Source organism: Manis javanica, chromosome 4 (genome assembly GCF_040802235.1).
Source record: "Manis javanica isolate MJ-LG chromosome 4, MJ_LKY, whole genome shotgun sequence".
NCBI classification, from domain to species: domain Eukaryota; kingdom Metazoa; phylum Chordata; class Mammalia; order Pholidota; family Manidae; genus Manis; species Manis javanica.
The window spans coordinates 61,814,996-61,835,543 of record NC_133159.1 but is presented as its reverse complement, the minus strand read 5'-3'; the positions used below and the strand labels follow the sequence as shown (position 1 = coordinate 61,835,543).

The window sequence follows — 20,548 nt, the reverse complement described above, 5'->3', positions numbered from 1 at the left end:
GCTGAGAAAGGTTGCAAGTAACACAAAAACATGGTGTATGTTTATGTGTGCACAGATACACAATACACACATATACATTTATATGACTCTTTTTCTATATATATGCACATTGATTTATTATGTATAGTTCTGTATTCTTCCATAGTTTTATAGCTTTGAATATCCATATAAATGGTGTACACTACAATTGTCTGCTATTGAAAGTTTTACTTCTGTTTTGTTGCTTATGAAGATTCTATATTTCTGGGAACTTTCTTATATCAACCTTTAATTATAAATTTGATGATCCAGAATGCCTTAGTATATATAGTACAACTCCCATGGAAACTGCTAGATCTCTGGACCTACTCTGTGCCATGGGCCTGTGGATCTCAGTCTTTTGCATTTGTTATTGAATGAATGATTATTACTGTATTGAGGACAATGATTCTCAAAATATTTGGTACTATATTGTGACTTGATTCTCCAATATTCACAGCTTCACTCTGGCAGCAGAGAAAGATGAGATTGTATGGCACGTCGTTCAGAGGAGTAATTGACATCAGACTACAGGTTAGTTCTCAACACTGCCTACATATTGGAATTACCTAGTGTGCTCTCTAAAAATATGATACCTGAGCCCCATCTCATGGGGATTCTGACTTAAGCAGCATCAGGATTTTCTCAAAGTTCTCCCAGATTCTTATGTACAGCCGCAGTTGGGAACCATTGCACTAGAAAAACATTTCTTCTCGTTTGATCATAAGAGTTAGCTGGCAATCTTATTTATAAATATAGATTTGCAGGCCAAATTTAGGGCATTCTTAGTCTATGCCTTCAAGGGAGTAGACTTCAAATTTGTCCTTTTTTACTGAGGCCCCCCAGTTGAGTCTTATGTTTTGGAAATTTGGGGAATACTTCATTAGGCTCTAAGTTCTGCTGCAAAAAGTGCTATGGTCTGTCTTTCTCAGCTGTATCCTCAGGCATAGCATAGACTCTGGTTCATATCATGTACTCAAATATCTTATATTAGTTAATTAATTCACTTACTTTTAAAGTGCAAATGAATTAAAAAAAATTTTTCAAACTTTTAACCAAATTTAAAATTTAAATTTATACTAGAGAATTATAAAAGTAGAGTATAAAGGATTTCCCAAGTTTCAGTGGGCTCTCTTTCAAGACTCACTGTATTGTAATTTAGTCAATTAATTGGTTAGTATTCAGGTATTCAGAATTCTCTGCAAGATGGTTATTTGCCAGGGAATGTTAAATTCTTTCTGTATAACCAATAGTTAGAAAAGTCACAAATGAAAGGAATAGCTGAGAGTGGACACTATACGAGAACTGAAGAATACAATTGTACCTAATAGGTAATTAGAAGAAAACAAATAATTATTTGTTTATTTGCACTTGCGATTTTTAATGCAAGACTTTAGTTTGTTAATTTGAAAGGCAAATGCATATGTCAACTTAAAAACAATTATTAAAATTTTTACCAATAATTTATTCTTTGATACTTTCTGAAATCTTCACTAATTTAGCTAAGTGTCATATTCAAAATCATAATTCTTTTAGCCCTTACCAACTTTGTCATTTGTCATCAGTAAGTTGGTGTAAATAATTATCACCAATTATTTTCCTTTATAGTCACCTGAATAAACTGACACTCAAAGAACAATAGCGATTCCTTCTCACATCTAGAACTAGACCTCTGATTAATTAGTTGTGTTATATAAAAGAAAATATCTGAATGTATGAGAATACTGTGGAGTGTTTTTCTATCCTCAGCATATAAAAGAACAAAGTGAAGGATTAATAGGAATAACAAATGGCATCTGTATAGTGCTTCACATTTTACAAAATGCTTACATATATGTATCTCATCAGCATGCCATGGACACTTTGTAATGGAAGTATCACTATTTCATTGTTTACACTATATACTTATTGTTGTCACATTATATACTTATACAGGGAAAAGTATATATATTTGCAGTGATGTCTTGGTTTCAAAGTCAATCAATTTGGAAAATGTACTTTTCCAAGAAAACACAGACAGCTACTAGTATTAATTTAAAGATCAAAGCTTTTAGCTATAAATCATACTTTGCAAGCTCCAGTGCCATAAAATGAGTGTGTAAATTGGGCCAGGTATAAGTTGTTAAGTTGGCAGGTGGTGGGGTCTACAACAAATTGGAAAGTACATTCCTGCTTACAGTTAGATACATTAAAAAAAATTAAACACTATGGGCCAAAGAAAACATATCTGTGTATCTCATATGCAACTTCTACTTTACACTAGCAGAATATGGGGTATAGAAGAAGAAATAAAGCAGTAACACAGAAGTGAGGTAGAACAGTAGAACAGGGACATGGAACAAGCATCATGATTAAAGTTTCCTGCCTATGAAAAAAAATGCCAAGATATAAGCAGTACAGTAAAAGCAGAAGGGATTCCATCTTAAGACTAAGATTCCATTTTAAAAAACAGGGAGATAGGAGGTAAGATTTCTAACGTATTTTATGGTAATTAGCCAACAATTGGCCCTATTTTAAGGCAGGGAAAGCAGCCCTAAATGTTGTTTCCACTCCTTGAGAGTAACCACTATCTCAGAGAGGAAGAGCATCAATAGTTCCTTGTGTTAAGTTTATCTTACAAAATATCTAGAGGTCTTACTGTGGATGGTGATGTAATGTCTCTCACCAAAGATAAGACATCATGAGACCACATGTCAAGTCTACGCCCCCTGGCCCTTTGCCCCATTCTTGAAATCCTTTAACGACAGGAATCCTAAGCCTTTAAGCACACCTCCTCTCTGAGGCTGCCCACACTCCCCACTCTTCAAGTGTGTACTTTGCCTTAAATAAAGACTTCTTGCTGCTCAATTTAACTGTGTTTTGTCTCTGTGCTCTCCAAGCCTCCTGAGTGATTAAAAGACCCCTTTTCCTAGTGTTAAGCATCTCTGTTACTTCACCATTTTGTTCAATTTTCTAGTCTTAAGTACAATTCTTCACTTCCTCTGTTCTACTTCAGGCAAGTTGGAAAGGGCTACTGAGATCTCTGATTTGGGCTTGCAAGTTCCCATCACCTGGTGACTCCAGTGGGACTGCAGCTGTGAGATCATGCTCTTTAGGAGCCTGCCTGAAATTATCCTTTCTTTGTCTTTGGGAAGTTCTCAGATCATAATCTCACTCCATCCAGTCTCTGCAGCTCCCCCTAAATCCTGGGGTGGTAGGGGCTTACTTCCCATGCTGTGGAGATTCAAGTGGACACTGGACGCCAGGTGACCCCAGCTTCCGGAGTTGGCAAGGGATCTGCTGTGTGCTAAGCAGTCCAGTGAACTTGCCTTTCTACCCCCCTCTTGTCCTTCTTGCTCTCTACGGCCTGTATGGCTGCTGCCATTCACTACTACTCCTGCTTTAATTCCTTCCTTCCTTACCTACTCTTTCGGCCTGTTTGAGAATTCTTACATCGATGATCAGAGCCATGCAGGCTGCGGTTTCACCTAGTGAGTAGGGACAGACTTCCCCAGATGCAGCTGCCTTGCAGCAGAAGCTCAAAGAGGTGATATGACAAATGGCTGGGGTCATAGGAATTGAGCCTATTAAGGACTGAAGTACAAAGAGCAAGGTGTATAAATGGCTGGTGGTTTTTCTGTTCTGACTTGGTTTTGTTCTTGGAACGACATATATATATATATATATATATATATATATATATATATAACCACAATAATATGAAGTTAAGAACCCTATAAGACAGTGACCTTAGATTTCATCTCTTTAGTCAGTATTTCTTATCAGTAAATGGAGACAATAATAACTATATTATAGAATTGTTGCGAGATTAAATGAAAGCATACACAGCAAGGGCTTAGCAGAGCTCCGTTTCCATTGTGTTAAATAAATGGTAGGTATTATCATCAATCTTGTAATCATTGTTGAAAAAAACGACTTCCTTATCATTCCTTGAAATTCTCCTTACTATATACTGAAGATCAAAATTAACTTCAGGCCTCTATGGTAAGAAGCTTGTTGTGGGAAAGGCAGAGTTCTTCTTTTCACTCAAATAAACCAACAACCACAAAGCCAAGGGTGGAAGTGCCCCTTTCTATGGGTCTGATCAATAAGCTCAAGTAGCCACTTTCATTACAACTATAAAAAGTATAGGATAAATTAGTCGAACTCTATCTATAAGTAGCCATATTTGTACTAACTAGGCCATTGATTCCTGACATGACACACATAGAAATATGTGAAGTATCTGAAGAATTTGGTTCAGTTTAAAATGGATTGAACATTTCCGAGATGAAGAGAACAGGAACTCTGCCCTTGAAGCACTGAAGTGCTCAGACTGGGGCATGGGGACAGAAGAGAAAAATGTAAACAGATAAATTCAATACAGATGCAGTCTTTGAATTCCTCACTCTGATGTGCGCTTTCCCTTTATCTCTTTAAGTGGGACTCTTAAGAATTATAGAAATGTAGGAATGGATAAGTATGCTGTGCAAAGACTAAGGAAAGATACATGCCCGTTTTAGTTTTAGCTCCAAATCCTCCAGGAGATTTTCAACTCTACTTTGATCTTTGACTTAGTTGAAATCCTTTGAAAATTGTTGCTTAATCATTTTGGTCCTTAATCATTTTCTACCTTAAATAGCAATTAAATTGCTTCCTGGGCATATGTTCTATGCACCCAACCAGATTGTAGTAAACCCTCTGAAGGGAAAGACTTACATTCTTTTGAGCAATATGCAATGTTATACCAGTGTTGATCTGAAAAACTGAATTTTTATTGTTGTCAGATTAAAGATTAATAGAAAATAGTTCACAAATAATAAATACAATAGTTGGGGACTCTCTTATATTGAAGGCACTTATGAAACAGTGTTTCATAAAAATCTGAAGACTTTTTGGTACAATTAAGCATTTGGGTTAGATAAGAGACAGAAAAAAATGGTAAATATAAACATATCTGTTATATTGTGAATGTTCTGTTTCCACTTTTAATCAACATTTATATTTTTGGCCCTACTTTATAAAGTAGTGGTTACAACTTGCATTTACAGGGCAACAGAACACACATTCAATTGTCCCACAAATGAAGAGTCACAGCTAGAGAAAACTTTCAACAATCACTCATTTGTTTTAAGAAAGATAGTTGGGATGAAATGATAATACTCCTAAAATGCACCAATCACCAGTTTCCATCATGCTAATTTATCACCTAAATCTATTTCTTAAATATTGTTACTGAAAAGAAACACTATGTTTATTAATGTTTTTAAAAGAGAGGTACTGAAACATGGTGTGGGGGGGGGATCATGGGAAGACAGTGTAGCATAGAGAAGACAAGTAGTGACTCAGTGGCATCTTACTACACTGATGGACAGGGACTGCAATAGGGTGTGTGGTGGGACTCGATAATATGGGTGAATGTAGTAACCACATTGTTTTTCATGTGAAACCCTCATAAGAGTGTATACCAATAATACCTTAATAAAAAAAAAAGAGAGGTACTGAAAAGAACTAATAACTGACAGTAAATAAATGACTTTTATTTAAAAACTAGTAAATAATTATAAACGGATTGAGTACTACATGTTTACCTCCAGTACCTAAGATTCAATCACTCTCATATCTAATTTAATTTTATCTCTATCTCTCATATCTCTTCCTTTCATTTCCACTGCCACTAGTGAAACTCTGTTTTTCATTACTTCTCATCTAGATTATTACAATTGCTTCACCAGTTTCTTAACTTCCCCTTCCAGCTGATCTTCTACAAAGATGCTGGATTAATCTTTTCATAATACAGTTTCAAATTTTGATTCCTAGCTGAAACACCCTCAGTGCCTCCTTCCTGCTTACCTTGCTCTATCATTTACCGACTTCTGTTGTGTTCTTGTTCCAGTTTATGTTTCTGAATTTGTCTCCTAACACTTGGCTTCATTCATTACATACACTACACACATTTATACACTGCATCCATTAAAGTGAAATTATGCATTGCTCTTATATCTTTATTTATCTTAATGTCTTCCCTAAGCCTAGGATACTATTTCATATTCTATCCATCCTTCAGGGCCAAGCTGAAATGTCAGCTCTTTCATGAAGTTGTCTCTAAATTTCTCAAAAGTAATTAATATTCTTTTTCCTGAAATTTTATAGAAGTTTTTCACTATCTCTTTATAGAACTTGTTATTTGATACATAAAGTGTATTTAATTAGGTATTTTTCTCCTATACGAGAAGTATGAAAGCTCCTTAGGAATGGAGTCTATGGCAGTTTCACTTTGCAAGCTCTACTACACCAAATATAAGGGCTTTGAACATAGCAGATACCCAAGTAGTTGTTGAACAAATGGCTGAATGGAGTAATTAATATTTAGTAGTTTCAGAACTGTTTTATACAAAGGATTGTATATGGTATCTATATGAACCTTTTGATAATAAGGAAATTAGTTAATGATTCTGAATAATCTGACTTTATAAACTAGACTTATTTTATAAAGTAGACCAGCTATTTTCCATAGCACCTTTGGGATTCCACAGAGATGGCCCAGGGATCTCCCTCCTTGGCAGTAGAAAATGGGAAGTGAACAGATTTCTTTACCACATTCTGCCTCCAACTAAAGCTGTTTCTTTCTGTATATTAGCATTCCTGTAAGACTTTGCTTAGAGAAAGCTTTCACTGTTTAAAAAAATTTTTAAATCCCCTAGAGTCCCACCCCTGAAATACTCTAATTTTAAATTTGTTTCAAGTCTCTATTTCACATGAGAACATGTAACATGAAAACCAGGTGAAATTAGCTGCTGTGTTTTTGGCTGAATTTTCTATTACAAAAATACCAAAATGGTGATCACAATCCAGTGTTTCAAATAATTTTATATCAAGTCCTCCTATAAGACCTGACTTTGTATGAGACATTTCTTTTCTAAAACGTTCTATAATAGTCATTGATCTCAATCCATGATCTGACTTTACTGACCTGAGAACTAGCTAGATGGTGAATCTTACAGACATCATTCTCTTTGTGAAAATTTTTCACAGTTTTGAAAGATTCCTGAGAAGCAGCTCTACAGCTTTCTATTTCTGTAAAAGACAATGACAAAACTTTCTATTGTGTAGGCTTATGGTAGCCTTGTCCCCTTACCTACAGAGTAGAAAACCATGATCTGCAATAAATCTAAACTGTATCATCACTGAAATCTCTAACAGATTCCTAGTCAGTTATACAACTCTTTATTTATTATTTAGGGGAAAGAATACCTGTTTAAGTCACGGTGTATAATTGGCTGTGTCAGGTTGTGAAGATACTCCATGCCTTTGGCAACATCTACCGCAATAATTAATTTAGACTGCAAATCAAGGATCCTAAAATTTAAAAATAGATTTAATGAGGATGAAATGGGCAAAGCCAATACTGTATCTTTCTAAGAGAAATCAATGGTGTGTGTGATGTGTTACGCTGTGTAATTTCAGCCTTTTTTACTTTATTGAAGGTTAAGCTCAAAATTCAACAAATCTGGAAAACGAGGTTTTCTACATCAGATAATGTTTAATTATAGATCAATTCAGATATCAGTCCCTCTTACTTATAATATTTTACTTGATTTTATAATATTTGTAATATTATACTTAATTTCTTTGTAATAACATGAAAATGGAATCTACTTTAACCACTGAGTGGAACCACATTCTAATTATTGTATGTATAGAACTAGGAAGTGAATTCAAATTAGACTTATAAAAGACCATTCTTTTTTAAATCTTTTTAAAATAAATACTGTAACCCCTGGTAATTATTTTACTGTGATCTTATATATATTTGCATTATTGGTAGGTCAAATTTAGTCTAATTATTATAAGCTTGAGTTACTAATTTACATTCCTTGAATTGGTTATCTTCAACTGAATTACTGTTAAGAAAGCACAGAAGTATTTCTATTTATCCAACATAATTATAGGGCATACATTATTAGCCATCTTTAAAACGCCACACTTCCTAGCACTCGAAGACTTCAGAAGGCAAAGGCTCATCCAAGCAGAAAGCATCTGAGGTGTTGCAAGGATACTTCCACTGACATGTAAAACAATAGGTGAGAACAAAAGACCCATACCTCTTCTGTTCATGAAGGAGGGAGAATAGAGAACCCCCTGATATGTACTGAGTGACAATGGCAAACTGGCTGGGATCATTCAAGCAGGCACCCACAAACTGAATTACACAGGGGTGATTGAGCCGGCAGAGAATGGACACCTCCCGGCAAAACATATCCACATCTGATTTGGAGCAGTAGGTGTTGGCTCTGTAACTGAAATGGCAGTCATAGAAAATCCTCAGTCAACAGACAGATCCAAACGAGGGGTTCACCATGCGCATGCTTCTCGAAGTTCACAACTCCGTTTGGACGCCAACATTTTTCATTTGCCTGCTTACCGTTTTATAGCCACTATTTTATTTCTGCATCGTCCTTTATATACTTTTCCAAAAGAACCTAAAATTGTTTAAGAGAAATAAATAAACATATACTACCTTGAGCTCTTTAAACTAAAGCAGAGTAGTGTTTTCTTAGGTTACCTGAGCCGATAATCTCATGGAACTCAATCTCTGAGAGCTGAAGATGGAAATGTGAGGGCAATCCAGCCCTTAGGAGGAGAACATCCGCCTTCTCTGTAAACAGGAATTATTTTATTTTTAAGATAAAAAGCACACACGTGGATGTGTATACAGGATGCATATATATACTTTACTAACCAAAATATGTCATTCTCTGGTAGCATTTAATTTTCCAACTAGAACTGGCTACTTGGAGATATTAAAACTTTATCACGAATGATCCCTACACTCCTGCATTAAAAGCCTGTTAGTTCTTTGCCTCTGTTACCTGATCTTTGTTATCAAGGCTGAGGGTTTATTCCTGATCTGATCAACAGCTAGCTTGTCTACATAACATGACAATCCTTGAGTACAGTCCATATCACATCACAATAGTCTTATCTGGTCAATTCCTGCAATCTATCACAGAGGATTTAGCCAAATACCCATAAACTCAGCCTCAGAGGAATGCCAATTAGATGTCAGGAAATAAGCACATGAATCATTCAGAGAAAATACTATAAACCAAAATAATTTTTAAAACTTCAAATTTTAAATAGTCAAATATGTATTTACTGTTGAATCATATTTCTTATTTGCCTGATTCAATAGTATTAATTTGTCTAGGCAGCATACATTCAAAAGTTTCCAAAGTATTTATCTGAGATCTTTTGAAAAAAATGTTTTTTTCAAAAAATTTTTTCCTATGGCAACCTTATTCCCAATTCTTAAAGATATTAATATTTGTAACTTACATTTCATTGAAAATACAAATGCCTATGAGAATTTCCTCTTTCTTAAAACCTCATATGAAATTTTTCAGTTATACCATCATGAACTGAGAGGGAATATGCAAAATAGTACAGCAGGTAAGGTTAATTATGGAAAGAATGCTTTGTTAATAGTAATTGTTTATGCTTGCAAAATAGCCATCATTTTGTGATACATAAAAAACAGAAAGTTATCATATTTGAGGCAAAGTTATCCTTACTAATAAAATATAACAATTGTTCTATATTAAAATACCTTTCGTCATGCTTTTAATCTTCCCCAAGGGGGATGGAACAGACACATAGGAGCCATCTAGAAATTAAATTGTATTATATAGTTGAAAGTAGCAATCATGTTTTACTACATAACAGTTAAAAATAAAAAAAAGCAGGTAACAAAAGAAACCTGCTAAGAAAACTGAGACTATAGCTAAGCCCAACTCTTTTCTGGATACTGAAGCTGTACAGCAAGTGTTTATTTAGAGAGTGCATAAGAAGATTAAGCCAAGGTCTAGCAGACTCCAGTAGATTTAATTTGTATCTGGATCTGAGGATTCTCTGTCCTGCCTTAGTGGATTACTGAAATGCAACAGAACTGCTCTCAGCTTACCTAGACCTTACTAGTCACATTCAAGCCACATAAACACCCAGTTCAGGGAGTGGTAAACTTGGAGGAGTTGCAGACTGGTGAGTTAGAAAACAGCCTAAGTGGAGGATTCTTAATTTTCACCCAAACATAAGTTTTCTTAAAGCAATCTAACATGCCCTCTTCCCAAGCCCCAGAATGATAGTAGTAGAAACACAGGTTTACCTTTAGGCACAATAATGCACTAACAAACACAAACTGAGTAAGAACGGGGTACCTCCTCCAGGCTGAGAATACTCATTACAGGGCAGTTCATCATGCGGTCTCTTATAATGCTTCAGGAGTGTGACAATTGCATCATGTCCTTTATGAAAAGACAAAAAGGGCAAAGGGCCTGAATTTTTGTTTAATTTATTCAGCTGACCATCTAACTCAAAAGTGCCTAGAGGTAGCTTGAAACATAGGATGTATCTCAAGAGATAATATATTGCAACAGGAATTCAATAATTTCATTCATTTGCTCATTCATTCAAAATAGTTCATTGAGACTGTACTTTATAAGAGGCACTATACCATATAAGAAGCATTATGTTAAGCACTTGTTGGATATTGGGAATACAAAGAAAAAGGTGAGTTTTCCTACCCTTAAGAAGCTTAGTGTGGTTGGACAAATAGTAAGAATGATGAGAATTTCTAAATGAGGAAATATCAACTGCTATGGGAGTCTGCAGTAAGGGCATCATTAAAAGGGTGAAAAGCACATATGGTGAGGAAGGAGAAATAGATTTGCTGTGATTAAGCATTACATTTGGTTAACAGCTGCAATATAATATGGCACTAAGATAATTTTCATAGGTTTTTGTGGCAGGACACAGCTGGCTGCCCCTAACATTTGTGACTCCCCATTCATGGAGTGATTTCTGTCACTGGGAATGGCTGTTCACCCATGGATGATAGTTCATTATTCCCCTTCCAACCAATTGTGGCTTTGTGATAAATTCTCACCAAGGAAACACGAGCAAAACTGATGTCATGTCCAGGTCTGGGCTTTAAGAAATAGGTGAGCATTCTCTACTCTCTCCATCTGCTGGCTTGATAGAGAGCGTTCTGAGACCCTAGGCAATGGGAAAAAGACATCCATATCCACTGACCAGAAATGCCACCCTGGAGTGTTAAACAACTGAGAAATAAATTTCTATTATATATTACCACCAAAAGTGTGGGGGTTTATTAGCTGCAGTAGGGACTTATTGTGAAGGATAAAACATGCTAAATGCTCCTCCGAGTAGACTGATGATTTTCAGTAGAACTAAACTTTGATACTATTTTATGTTTTACTATAAAAATAATTACTGAAAAAACCTATTTAAAAGGAAGACAAAACCCACATTAAATGTCCTGCCAAGAGACTTGTGAAATGCAGCAGAACTCATTGTAAAAATGGCAGGCATAAGGAATTGAAAAAGCTTATGTGCTTATCCATTACAAAGCATTTATAGTTAACACTGGTTCAGAATACCCCTAGCTAATGTATAGAATATATGCTGAGTTGTGCCTCCTTATCGAATCCTCCTGTCCAAAAAGAATTAAAATTAATAGACCATGCAAGATCATGAGATAGAATAATTAAAATAATATTTACTAGCACTAAAAGTTTTTTTTCCAAGTCTAACATATCAAGACCACTTTGCTCAAGAAAAGGAAATATTGTGATCACATTGTTAAAACTTACAGTAAAACTTAAATCACGAAGTTATCAACTAATCTTCATTTTCTTATTATCCATAGATTTCTCTGTTCATGATTGGTGGGTTTGTGATTTTCTCAAATCAATAGACATATGTTGTGATGAAGTAGTGAGGAGCTAGTCCTATTAGCACTTTTTCTTTCGATTCTCATGTGTTCATAACTAGGGAAGCCTCAAGACCCAAAAGACATTAGCCAAAAGACAGATTTCTAAAGGAAGGGCCTAATAGGCAGAAGGAATAGATAATGTAAAGGTCCCAAGATAGAAGCAAACATGACATGCTCGGAAAATGAACGAAGGCCCGTGTGACTTCAGCATCACAATCAAGGATGAGAGTGGTACCAGACTTGGAGCAGCGGGTAAGCATACATCCTGGGCTTCACAAGCAGCACTTCAGAGACCTTTAAGTTGTGTAGAAATCACCTGTAATGCATGTTAAAACCCAGATTCCTGAGCCTTAACCCCAGAGACTGTAGTTGAAAAGGTCTGTAGTGGGACCTGAGAGCTGCTTTTCTGACAAAGTACCATGTGATGCTAACCAGGAGTCCACACTTTGACACTATTGATATGACACTTTATACCTTTGGACTTATTCCAACCTATTATAGATTTGCAGCTTGGATTTTAATGTAAGTGAGATAGGAGACCACTGAGGATTTCAATTAGTTGAAAGACATGATTTGTTTTACTTTTTAAAAACATCCTTATTTACAGATTAGAACTGATGATACATCCTCATACGGCTGTTGTAAATTTTATGATTAAATGAGAAAATGTATGGGATATGCCTAACAATTCTAATATATAAAGGTACCTTTTGGATCTTTTCACTGCTTTCTTATACTATTTTATGTCGACAATTGTAGGTGAACTTGGAAACTCCTTTATGGAGCTTCAGATAATTTTTCTAAATACCAAGGTATTCCATTTCTATTACTGATATTAATTACAACAAACTTAGTGGCTTCAATGATATAACTTTATTATCATATAGTTCTGGAGGTCAGATGTCCAACATGGTTCTCACAGGGCTAAAATCAAGGTGTTGGAAGGGGTACATTCCTTTCTGGAAGCCCTAGAGGAAAGGGATATAAATCTCCTTGCTTTTTCCAACCCATAGAGGCCACTGACATTCCTCGGCTTCTGGGCCATTTCTATATCTTCAAAGCCAGCAATGGCTAGCTGAGTCCTCACTTCATTTCACTCTGACCTCGGTTGCTGCCTCCCTTTTCCACATTTGAGGACCCTGTCATTCCATTGGGCCCACTGGGATAATCCAGGGTAATCTTTCTATTAAAGTTTTAATTAGCAGCCTTAATTCCATCTGCAACCTTAATTCCCCTTTAGCACGGAGGGCAGCATACTCACAGGTTGCAGGAACTAGGACCTGGACATCTTTGGGGAACCACTGCTTTGCCTTCCGCCCCGGAATGATGAAAGTTTCAGGGTGCTTTGTTTGCATGTTGGTGATGGCTCCTACTAAGTACCCCCTTTCTTCCCTATTGCCGATGATTATTTTAGCCTCAGGATAAAAGCAGCACTGCCAACAGAAAGTTTTCTGGAATTAAAATACTCCTTCCTCATCCTCTTTGCTAGATGCATAGGTTCTGAGGATTTGTCTGCCCCTCTCCATACTGTCTGCCCCCACTTTAATAAGGGTGGCACTTTGGGAGTTGTATTTTTACTTAATTTGGTCTTTAAGTGCTTGGGACTAGGAGAAAAAAAAATTTTTTTTTAATTTTTGTTTTTCCTAGGAGAGGCTCCTTTGGGGGAGGAAAAACAACCCAAACCCCAAGGATTTACCGGAGCACAACAAAGCTTAATTCACAGAGCCCACCTCCGCGCCTGTCTCAGCTCTTCTGTTGGACTCACTGCAGCTGACAGCGGAGAGGGCCTCCTGCTTTCCCTAGTCAAGCAGAAAGCCACAGCTTGAAGCCGGACCAACTGTGTGAATCAGTGATCACACCCTTGATGTTACCTTTCATTTCAACAGCTCTCTTGGCTCCACTTGCTCTGAGCAGTTTTAATTTCCTGCCAGCACAGTGGCATGATTTGCTGGCATTTTCTTTGGGATGCTTTTCATCAAGAGCCTAATGAGTGCCTGGGTTCTGGCTGATGATAAGCGCGAGGCTGCCAGGGAAATGCCAAGAGGCCCCCTCAGCTCTGGAAGGCATCTCCGCCTGACTTCCCACCACCCGCTGAAGCACTCACATATGGAAAATTCTCTACTGCTCTTACTGCTCAGACAAACTACCAAAGTGTATGCAAAGAAACCTGAAAACCACTAGGGCTCAGTTGCCTGATAGTTGGCCACAAGGAGTTAAGCAGAAAAATGCCTTGATGGAATTCACTGAATGAATTTGTTAAGCCAAACTCCTGGTAATGGATATACCCAGATAACCCAGGCACACTAATGGAGCACATCCAGAGATAATCAAACTTCCACTAATTAAATAAATGTTTTCCCGTATCTAAGAATTTACTAACTACATCTGAGTTTTTTTTACCCATATAGGATGTTGCTGTGTTATTAGGCTAATGCAGTTATAATAATGCTTCACACTTTCTGAGTATTACTCACAAGAGCCCTGAGGGTTTTTGCCAGCTTGAAGTGTCTCATTTTCTGCCCCCCACTCTGCTAGTCCTATCTGTACTCCCCAGATTCCATGCTTTCTCTTTAATTTGTCTTCTGTGTTCCTTTACTACTTACATTTGGAGTGCTTTTTTCCCTTTTAAACCTCTTTGCTTTCAACTTTCTGAACACCTATTTTATTTTATTTTATTTTATTTTATTTTATTTTATTTTATTTTTTTAATTTTATTTTGGTATCATTAATCTACAGTTACATAAAGGACATTATGTTTATGAGGCTACCCCCTTCACCAAGTTCCCCCCACATCCCCATTCACAGTCACTGTCCATCAACATAGTAAGATGCTGTAAAATCACTACTTGTCTTCTCTGTGTTGCACAGCCCTCCACGTGCCCCCCCCACTATACATGCTAATCGTAATGCCCCTTTCTTTTTTTTTCCCGCCCTTGCCCCTCCCTTCCCACCCGTCCTCCCCAGTCCCTTTCCCTTTGGTAACTATTAGTCCATTCTTAGGTTCTGTGCTTCTGCTGCTGTTTTGTTCCTTCAATTTTCTTTTGTTCTTATACTCCACATATGAGTGAAATCATTTGGTACTTGTCTTTCTCCGCCTGGCTTCTTTCACTGAGCATAATACCCTCTAGCTCCATCCATGTTGTTGCGAATGGTAGGATTTATTTTTTTCTTATGGCTGAGTAATGTTCCAATGTGTATATGTACCACATCTTCTTAATCCATTCATCTACTGATGGACATTTAGGTTGCTTCCATATCTTGGCTATTATAAATAGTGCAGCGATAAACATAGGGGTGCATCTGTCTTTTTAAAACTGGAGTGCTGCATTCTTGGGGTAAATTTCTAGAAGTGGAATTCCTGGGTCAAATGGTATTTCTATTTTGAGCATTTTGAGGAACCTCCATACTGCTTTCCATCATTATGGAGCATTATGGATGCTTTCCATCACTATTTAACTAATTTACATTCCCACCAGCAGTGTAGGAGGGTTCCCCTTTATCCACAACCTCGCCAACCTTTGTTGTTGTTTGTCTTTTGGATGGTAGCCATCCTTACTGGTGTGAGGTGATATCTCACTGTGGTTTTAATTTGCATTTCTCTGATGACAAGTGATATGGAGCATCTTTTCATGTGTCTGTTGGCCATCTGAATTTCTTCTTTAGAGAACTGTCTATTCAGCTCTTCTGCCCATTTTTTAATTGGATTATTTGCTTTATGTTTGTTGAGGTGTGTGAGCTCTTTATATATTTTGGATGTCAACCCTTTATCAGATCTGTCATTTATGAATATATTCTCCCATACTGTAGGATACATTTTTGTTCTATTGATGGTGTCCTTTGCTGTACAGAAGCTTTTCAGCTTGATATAGTCCCATTTATTCATTTTTGCATTTCTTTCCCTTGCCCAGGGAGATATGAAGAGGTCACTCATGTTTATGTCTAAGAGATTTTTGCCTATGTTTTTTTCTAAGAGTTTTATGATTTCATGACTTACATTCAAGTATTTGATTCATTTCAAATTTACTTTTGTGTATGGGGTTAGACAGTGATCCAGTTTAATTCTCTTAGATGTAGCTGTCCAGTTTTGCCAGCACTATGTGTTTAAGAGACTGTCATTTCCCCATTGTATATCCATGGCCCCTTTATCAAATATTAGTTGAGCATATATGTTTGGGTTAATGTTTGGAGTCTCTATTATGTTCCATTGGTCTGTGGCTCTGTTCTTGTGCCAGTACCAAATTGTCCTGATTACTATGACTTTGTAGTAGAGCTTGAAGTTGGGGAGCGAGATCCCCCCCACTTTATTCTTCCTTCTCAGGATTGCTTTGGCTATTTGGGGTCTTTGGCAGTTCCATATGAATTTTTGAACTATTTGTTCCCATTCATTGAAGAATGTTGTTGGTAATTTGCTAGTGATTGCATCTAATATGTATATTGCTTTGGGAAGGATGACCATTTTGACAATATTAATTCTTCCTAGCCAGGAGCATGGGATGAGTTTCCATTTGTTAGTGACCTCTTTAATTTCTCTTAAGAGTGTCTTATAGTTTTCAGGGTATAGTCTTTCACCTCCTTGGTTAGGTTTATTCCTATGTATTTGATTCTTTTTGATGCTATTATGAATGGAATTGTCTTCCTGATTTCTCTTTCTATTAGTTTATTGTTAGTGTATAGGAAAGCCACAGATTTCTGTGTGTTAATTTTGTATCCTGCAACTTTGCTGAATTCCGATATTAGCTCTAGTAGTTTTGGGGTGGAGTCTTTAGGGTTTTTTATGTACAATATCATGTCATCTGCAAATAGTGACAGTTTAACTTCTTCTTTACCAATCTGGATTCCTTGTATTTCTTTGTTTTGTTTAATTGCCATGGCTAGCACCTCCAGTACTATGTTAAATAACAGTGGGGAGAGTGGGCATCCCTGTCTTGTTCCTGATGGCAGAGGAAAAGCTTTCAGCTTCTCACTGTTCAGTATGATGTTGGCTGTGGGTTTATCATAGATGGCCTTTATTATGTTGAGGTACTTGCCCTCTGTACCCACTTTGTTGAGAGTTTTTATCATGAATGGATGTTGAATTTTGTCAAATGCTTTTTCAGCATCTATGGAGATGATCATGTGGTTTTTGTCTTTCTTTTTGTTGATGTGATGGATGATGTTGATGGATTTTCGAATGTTGTACCATCCTTGCATCCCTGGGATGAATCCCACTTGGTCATGGTGTATGATCCTTTTGATGTATTTTTGAATTCGGTTTGCTAATATTTTGTTGAGTATTTTTGCATCTACGTTCATCAGGGATATTGGTCTGTAGTTTTCTTTTTTGGTGGGGTCTTTGCCTGGTTTTGGTATTAGGGTGATGTTGGCTTTATAGAATGAGTTTGGAAGTATTCCCTCCTTTTCTATTTTTTGGAAAACTTTAAGGAGAATGGGTATTATGTCTTCTCTGTATGTCTGGTAAAATTCTGAGGTAAATCCATCTGGCCTGGGGGTTTTGTTCTTTGGCAGTTTTTTGATTACCACTTCAATTTCGTTGCTGGTAATTGGTCTGTTTAGATTTTCTGTTTCTTTCTGGGTCAGTCTTCGAAGGTTGTATTTTTCTAGAAAGTTGTCCATTTCTCCTAGGTTTCCCAGCTTGTTAGCATATAGGTTTTCATAGTACTCTCTAATAATTCTTTGTATTTCTGTGGGGTCCGTTGTGATTTTTCCTTTCTTGTTTCTGATTCTGTTGATTTGTGTTGACTCTCTTTTCCTTTTAATAAGTCTGGCTAGAGGCTTATCTATTTTATTTATTTTCTCGAAGAACCAGCTCTTGGTTTCATTGATTTTTGCTATTGTTTTATTCTTCTCAATTTTATTTATTTCTTCTCTGATCTTTATTATGTCCCTCCTTTTGCTGACCTTAGGCCTCATTTGTTCTTCTTTTTCCAATTTTGATAATTGTGACATTAGACCATTCATTTGGGATTGTTCTTCCTTCTTTAAATATGCCTGGATTGCTATATACTTTCCTCTTAAGACTGCTTTTGCTGTATCCCACAGTTGTTGGGGCTTTGTATTGTTGTTGTCGTTTGTTTCCATATATTGCTGGATCTCCATTTTGATTTGGTCATTTATCCATTGATTATTTAGGAGCATGGTGTTAAGCTTCCATGTGTTTGTGAGCCTTTTTGGTTTCTTTGTACAATTTATTTCTAGTTTTATGCCTTTGTGGTCTGGAAAGTTGGTTGGTAGGATTTCAATCTTTTGGATTTTACTGAGGCTCTTTTTGTGGCCTAGTATGTGGTCTATTCTGGAGAATGTTCCATGTGCACTTGAGAATAATGTGTATCCTGTTGCTTTTGGATGTAGAGTTCTGTAGATGTCTATTAGGTCCATCTGTTCTAGTGTGTTGTTCAGTGCCTCTGTGTCCTTCCTTATTTTCTGTCTGGTGGATCTGTCCTTTGGAGTGAGTAGTGTGTTGAAGTCTCCCAGAATGAATGCATTGCATTCTATTTCCTCTTATAGTTCTGTTAGTATTTGTTTCAGATATGTTGGTGCTCCTGTATTGGGTGCATATATGTTTATAATGGTTATATCCTCTTATTGGACTGAGCCCTTTATCATTATGTAATGCCCTTCTTTATCTTTTGTTACTTTCTTTATTTTGAAGTCTGTTTTGTCTGATACTAGTATTGCAACACCTGCTTTCTTCTCTCTGTTGTTTGCATGAAATATCTTTTTCCATCCCTTGACTTTAAGTCTGTGCATGTCTTTGGGTTTGAGGAGAGTCTCCTGTAAGCAGCATATGGATGGGTCTTGCTTTTTTATCCATTCTATTATTCTGTGTCTTTTGATTGGTGCATTCAGTCCATTTACATTTAGGGTGGTTATTGAAAGGTATCTGAACACCTATTTTAAAACCTAGGTTGTTATTTAAGTCTGCAAGTGCATCCAAAGGGTTGTTACATAGGCAATCTATCATATACATCTTGGCCATCTGTATAACAGATGATTCATAATTATTCAAGAAGGAAAATTATAAATTTTATTATTTCCCTGTAAGTGTGTCTCTCCATCCCCACTATTTCATCTTAGGAACAATGAATGCTGGTAACAGACTGCTATGAAAAATTAAATTTTAAGAACATAGAAGATAACTTGCTATGAAAATGATTTTAAGTACTATGAAGATTAATAATAAATGACACCAATACTGAGACTTTCTCCTTGACTTTGTGACTCTGAGCCCCTCTGGGTCCAAGGTTATAAGTAGAGAACATGGAGATTTGGTCTCTATTATAGAAGCCAAAGAACTATATTGGCCTCAGATGTCCAAAATGCCCAGGTTGCCAAAATGCCAAAGCCTCTGGGCCTTTCTTCACACATGCCTCAAAGGACACAACTTCCACAGCAATCATACAGATGAGACTTTGCTCAATATTCTCCTATCTCCCCTTCCCATCATGCCAAAAACTCACTTTCCAGAAACATTGAAAAGTGCAATCAGAGGATGGTTCTGCATGTTTGTCCTTTTATGGCTCATTTTCCTCTGACAGCTCTGGCCCCACACTCTGTCAATTAAATCAGAGGCAACAGAAATTCCAAACTTGTTAAATCTTCTCAGGACTTAAATCTGAAAATACTTTAATTTGATATCACACGAAAGGGAACATATCTGCCTTTCCCCCCTCTATTCTTGTCCCTTAATCATCAGTCCCAAACAAGACTACTAGTCCTTCTTCACCTTGAGATAAGAATCCACAGTGTGAGTGCTTTTGCCAAAAGAGCAGTGTATACAACCCAAGTTGTTTTGCATCCATCTTTCCTCTTTTCCTCTTCTTCTCATTTGGCTTTTCATTTCCCTTCCCTTTCCTTCCACAAGTATTTGTTGACTTCCCATTAGAGACCAGCTCAAATAACATCTTCCCAAAGAAGCCCTCCATGACTTCTCAATTTTAAATAGTGTCCCTAAATTTTTAACCATTGTGTTTCCTTTTTATTTTAGTCACAGCACTTATTGTTATCTGACCATTTCTATTTGTTTTCTTGTTTATGACAGTCTTTTCTGATAGAAATTCAAACTTCTGAAGAGTGAGGAGAAACTGTCTGTCTAACTCAATGTTTACCTCAATTCCTAATATAGTGTTTGTCACATAATAGGTCTGTGACAAATGTTTTGAATGAATGAATGGTACAAGGTACAAGAGATATAATGTTGAAATAGAAATGTTCTTTACTCTCAAAGTGAATGCTGTGTAGCACAAAAGAAAAAAGATAATTATAAAAATGTTCACTCAAATTTTATTTAGCCAAGCTCTAGGAAGGACAGGTAGAGGATGCTGTGAACATGCATAATGGTGCTTTTTATAATAGGCTAGAGGGCCTGGGAGGAGTTCCTTGAGGAATTGTCTCTCAAGTTGAACTTGAACGATGACTATGAATTGATTAAGCAAAAAGGGAGGAGAAAAGCATTCCAGCCAGAGGAAATATTTTTCAAGTTCCAATGCATAGAAAGAGAAACTTCATTTAGAGCATTCTTTAAAATCTTCCATCTATTAATTTGAGTACTAGGACTGTGCAATTAATAAGAAACCTATGATATTTCAAGAAATACCTATAGAGACAACAGAATAGTGGCAATTAGTATTCTGGAGTATGTCAACTATATTATAACTAACCAGATATTATAGTGGAACCTGGAATAGAATGTTATGACTAAAATGTCTGTTCAATCTTTATTTCACTTTAACAAACATGTATTAAACATCTAATACTTCA

The 20,548-nt window shown here is 36.5% G+C and overlaps 1 protein-coding gene across 2 annotated transcripts in view; it reads right to left on the bottom strand.

The window, feature by feature from the left end:
- TNNI3K (TNNI3 interacting kinase) overlaps positions 1 to 20,548 on the bottom strand; it is a 313,877-nt gene that overhangs the window by 165,003 nt on the left and 128,326 nt on the right. The window contains exons 12-17 of one of the 2 annotated variants that reach the window (XM_073234130.1): positions 10,215 to 10,301; positions 9,608 to 9,664; positions 8,564 to 8,656; positions 8,423 to 8,480; positions 8,103 to 8,297; positions 7,252 to 7,356 (exon numbers count right to left, since the gene is read on the bottom strand). In XM_073234130.1, coding sequence (XP_073090231.1) covers positions 7,252 to 7,356; positions 8,103 to 8,297; positions 8,423 to 8,480; positions 8,564 to 8,656; positions 9,608 to 9,664; positions 10,215 to 10,301 — 595 coding nt within the window. The remainder of the gene's footprint in view (positions 1 to 7,251; positions 7,357 to 8,102; positions 8,298 to 8,422; positions 8,481 to 8,563; positions 8,657 to 9,607; positions 9,665 to 10,214; positions 10,302 to 20,548) is intronic. The other variant, XM_073234131.1, reaches the window with a different exon arrangement.